General features: G+C 44.7%; 2 protein-coding genes across 2 annotated transcripts in view; one reads left to right on the plus strand and one right to left on the minus strand.

Annotated features, from left to right (window-relative positions):
• LOC122251788 (uncharacterized) overlaps positions 1-5,000 on the minus strand; it is a 289,428-nt gene that overhangs the window by 193,111 nt on the left and 91,317 nt on the right. The window lies entirely within an intron of this gene.
• hdly (hadley) overlaps positions 1-5,000 on the plus strand; it is a 28,858-nt gene that overhangs the window by 21,754 nt on the left and 2,104 nt on the right. The window contains exon 2 of the mRNA XM_043011134.2: positions 2,896-3,092. Within this exon, the coding sequence (XP_042867068.1) occupies positions 2,896-3,092 (197 nt within the window). The remainder of the gene's footprint in view (positions 1-2,895; positions 3,093-5,000) is intronic.

Below are 5,000 nucleotides of genomic sequence, written 5' to 3' on the forward strand. Positions count from 1 at the left end.
GTTGGTTGTCTACCGTATTTTGGGCTGTTGGTTGTCTACCGTATTTTGGGGTGTTGGTTGCTGTATTTTGGGGTGTTGGTTGCTTGTTCTTTTATTGTTTTGTACTATCGTCTATTGTATTTTGTATTGTTTATTGTATTTTAATTGTTGTCTGTTGCGTTTTTCGTATTGATGGCTTTTTGAATATTGTATTGGCTGCTTTATATTGTATTGTTCTCTACTGCATTTTGTATGGTTGTCTGTTGCATTTTGTATTGCCTAGTGCAGCATATGTTGCATTCATATCTACAAACTACAAAAAACTACTCCTATCTGCTTATCCGCCATGCATATTACCCATCTACCCCATCTACCCATATACTTAGCACTTATCTTGTCCCCTTGTATTCCTGCTTTGTCCATCTACTCACTCGGCCCACCTGCTAGACCTATCAAAGCAGCGTCTACCACCCCTCTCCCTCCCCCTTTCCCCTCCCTTCACCTTCCCCTTCCCCTTCCCTCTCTCATCCTCCTCCCCTTTCCCCCTTCCCCTTCCCCTTCCCTCTCTCATCATTCTCCCCCTTCCTCCATCCTTTCCCTCCCTCCCCCTCCCTCACCTATACACACCTCCTCCACTACATAGATCATTCTCCCTCTCTTCTCCCTCCCCCCCTTTCGCACCTTTTGCTTTATCATTCAGCCAATCACCCCCCTCCTTCGTAATTACTTTACTCCTGGTGAGTTGGTGCGTTAAGTGGAGAAATTAGTTGTGGGGTAAACATCACTGTGTTAGACGAAGAGCCGAGGCATTATCACCTTTATGTCAACCCACCATAAGGACCAGCACAGTGGGTCGCTCTCGAGTGACATATCCTCGAGGGAAAGAGGGGGAAGGGGAAGGAGGTGGGAGAAGGCAGGAGAGAGAGAGAGAGAGAGAGAGAGAGAGAGAGAGAGAGAGAGAGAGAGAGAGAGAGAGATGAAGGGAGGGCTAGGAGAGAATAGAAGACAAAGGGTAGGGAACAAGGAGGGAAGGGGAGAGGGGAAAGAGAATAACACGAGAAACAGGAGAGAGAGAGAGAGAGACAGAGAGGGGAGAACAGTAGCAACAAAGGAAAAGAGGGGAAGAGGAGAAACAAAGAGGGAGAGGAACAGAGGGGAGTCGTGACAGGGAGAAGGGAGAGGGGAGAGAGAGAGAGAGAGAGAGGAGCCTCATGTTTACCGATGATACTTGAAGTTCATTCCAGATGAAGAGGCCAAATACGCTCTTTTTTCCCCTTCTTTCCCCTCCCTCCTCGAACGCCTTCACACGCTCGATCGAAGGGTATTTGACGTGATGTTGTGAGTTGGTTTGGTTTGTGTCGTGAAGAGTGTGTGTGTGTGTGTGAGTGTGTGTGTGTGTGTGTGTGTGTGTGTGTGTGTGTGTGTGTGTGTGTGTTTGTGTTTGTTTTTCTTTTTCTTCTTTTACTTTTTTGTATGTATATTAATATCACTGATATGTGTATACCGATAGATAAATCGATCGATTAACAGATATATAGAAAGAGAAATAGATGGATAGATAAACAAACATTTAGTTAGATCATAGGATGATAGATGTATAATGAATGATAGATCGACGTATAGTAAATGTATAAAGATAATAGACCGATCGATAAATCAGTAGATAGATCAACATATGACATATAAATCGGCAGATGATAGATTCACAGATCATCAGATGTGCAACAAAGTCATGATATCATTTTAGCATTACTTTTAAACCAAAGAAGACGTTTCAGAGGTAAGGTGCCAGTTCTTCCTATCCTTAAGACTAATGCTGCTAAATAAAGGTCACGAGACAGGTGAGAGGTCGAATGCATAAAGTATGAAAAGAATCTCGACGGGGACAAGGTCAAAGGTCGGAGGTTAAGAGCATTCCTTCGCCATAGGAGTAATCCCCCGGCTCCCTCCCCCTCTCCCCCCATCCCTCTCTCTCTTTCTCCCTCCCTCCCTCCCTCCTTAACTCTCTCCCTCTCCCCCACCCTCTCTCCCTCTCTCCCTCCCTCTTTCCCTCTCTACCTTCCTCCACCCCCATCTCTCTCTCATTCTCCTTCTCCCTCTCCCTCTCTCCTTCTCCCTCTCCCTCTCTCCTTCTTCCTCTCCTTCTCCTTCTCCCACTCTCTATCCTACCCCCTCCCCCTACTCCCCTGCCTCCCTCCGCCCCTGCGAGCCGCCTTCTTCAAGACGTAATTAAGTCCTCAAAGATATCATTGCGGTTAAACTGCTCATTTCCCTCTCGTGGTTGAAGCTGTCAGCCCCCGCCCTCTCTCGCCCTACCTAGTTCAAGTTCATGCACATGTGCACACACACACACACACACACACACACACACACATATATATATATGCATACATATGTTTACATCATCATCAGCCGGTACCATTCCACTACAGGACGTAGGCCTCTTTCCATCCATATATATATATATATATATATATATATATATATATATATATATATATATATATATATAATATATATATATATATATACATATATATAAGTGTGTGTGTGTATATATATATATGTATGTGTGTGTGTGTGTGTGTGTGTGTGTGTGTGTGTGTGTGTGTGTGTGTGTGTGTGTGTGTATGATAGATATATATATTTTTTTTTATGCATGTTTACATATCTATCTATCTATCTATATATATATATATATATATATATATATATATATATATATATATATATATATAGATGGATAGATAGATTTATCATATCTATAATTCGTATATATGAATATATATACATATGTATATATTTAAGTATATACATATGTTTGCGCGTTGCTATCACACGAGAGTATAATCTTCATGCAACGCCCGAACGTACTGCAAACGAAGGCAATTTTCTGATCCTCTTAAACCCTTGCAGATGAAGACGCGGGCGTGTCTTGCTTACCTCATGGTGGGCGTGGTTGGACTGGCCGCCGCCCTTCCCTTCCTAAGCGAGGGCGGGCAGATGGGTCCGGGCGAAGGTCCACGGGAAAACAACCCCGTTTTCAATGTGTGGGAATATGCCTACACCCACGATGGCTCCGTCAACACCAGATCAGCGCAGCCAGAGACCACGTGAGTAGATGTGTGGCGGTTATTTGGAGTGGGTGGGAACGACCTCCTTCCCTCAGCTTCTATCTTCTTCTTTTCCGTCACTATCTCCCTCTCTCTCTCTCTCTCTTTCCCTCCCCCTCTCCCCCTCACCCATCCCTCTCGCTCTCTCAATCCCAATGTCTCTCTTTCTCCATTTCCTTTCTCGCATTTATCACACATCCCCTTCCTTCACATCTCTCCTTTTCTTCCTCCTCCTCCCTCTCCCTCTCCCTCTCTCCGTCTCTCCCTGGCATTCATCATACATTTCCTTCTCCCTCTCCCTCTCCTCTTTCTTTCTCTGCCCACTCCATCCCTCGTATTCATCATACATACCCTCCTCCATCTTCTACTCCATTCCCTTCTTCTCCTCCCCCCTCCTCTCTGTCTCTCTCTCTCTCTCTCTCTCTCTCTCTCTCTCTCTCTCTCTCTCTCTCTCTCTCTCTCTCTCTCTCTCTCTCTCTCTCTCTCTCTCTCTCTCTCTCTCCTTTCTCTCCTCTCGTCTCTCTCCTCTCTCTCTCTCCCTTTTTTTCTCTCTCCCCCTCTCCCTCCTCTCATTCATCGTACTCTCTCTCCTCTCTCCATCTCTCTTCTCTCTCCTCTCTCTCTCTCTCTCTCTCCTCTCTCTCTCCCTCTCTCTCTCTCTCTCCCCTCTCTCTCTCTCTCTCTCTCCCTCTCTCTCTCTCTCTCTCTCTCTCTCTCTCTCTCTCTCTCTCTCTCTCTCTCTCTCTCTCTCTCTCTCTCTCTCTCTCTCTCTCTCTCTCTCTCTCTCTTTCTTTTTCTCTCTATCTATCTATCTCCCCCTCCCTCCCTCCCTCCCTCCCTCCCTCCCTCCCTCCCCTTTCCTCCGTCCCTCTTATCTCCTTCGCCCTCGCCTTTCTCTTGTCTTTGTTAACCTCCTCTTTCTCTTAAGGACTTCCGCGACCTCTAAGGCGGATTATCTATATTACCTGTGGCGGGGGACGCCGAGTGAGACGCCCTTTGGACTTCCTTGCATCTCTCTCTTTATGCAAGGGCGTCGCTTCTCTAGCATGTTAGGTTAAGAGTATTGATAATATGATTTTTTTTTTTTTTTTTTTAATGTAAGCTTTTGGTTTATATCTTCCTTGTATATGATTTTACTATTCTTCTTCTTATTATTATTATTATATTTTCATTTTTCTTCTCCTTCTATTTCATTCTTCTTCTCCTTCTATTTTCATTCTTCTTCTTCTATTTTCATTCTTCTTCATCTATTTTCATTCTTCTTCTCCTATTTTCATTCTTCTCCTCCTTCTATTTTCATTCTTATTTCGTTTGGTATTTGGTCTATTTCTTTAATGTCATGTTCCCTAGAGAATAATGATGTGTATTCAGTTTCTTTTTGGCACTGGTTCAGTTTCAGTGTGTGTGTGTGTGTGTGTGTGTGTGTGTGTGTGTGTGTGTGTGTGTGTGTGTGTGTGTGTGTGTGTGTGTGTGTGTGTGTGTGTGTGTGTGTGTGTGTGTGTGTGTGTGTGTGTGTGTGTGTGTGTGTGTGTGTGTGTGTGTGTGTGTGTGTGTGTGTGTGTGTGTGTGTGTGTGTGTGTGTGTGTGTGTGTGTGTGTGTGTGTGTGTGTGTAGGGACAGAGAGACAGACAGAAACATAGATACAGGCTGTACTTTTTCCCAAGAGGCACTAACTTGCTGAAATTACCTGCGATCCAAAGTTTCTCGGAATTTGATGCAAAAAGAGAGATTGCTTCATTTTTCCAAGAAAATGGTGAGGTTTTTTGGTGGAGGGAAGGCACCGTGACTGTGACAGTGAGGAGAGAGAGAGAGAGAGAGAGAGAGAGAGAGAGAGAGAGAGAGAGAGAGAGAGAGAGAGAGAGAGAGAGAGAGAGAGAGAGAGAGAGAGAAAGAAAGAGAGAGGGAAGT

Source organism: Penaeus japonicus, unplaced genomic scaffold (genome assembly GCF_977035675.1).
Source record: "Penaeus japonicus unplaced genomic scaffold, GWHDUDI00000001_assembly GWHDUDI00000014, whole genome shotgun sequence".
In the NCBI taxonomy this organism is placed as follows: Eukaryota; Metazoa; Arthropoda; class Malacostraca; order Decapoda; family Penaeidae; genus Penaeus; species Penaeus japonicus.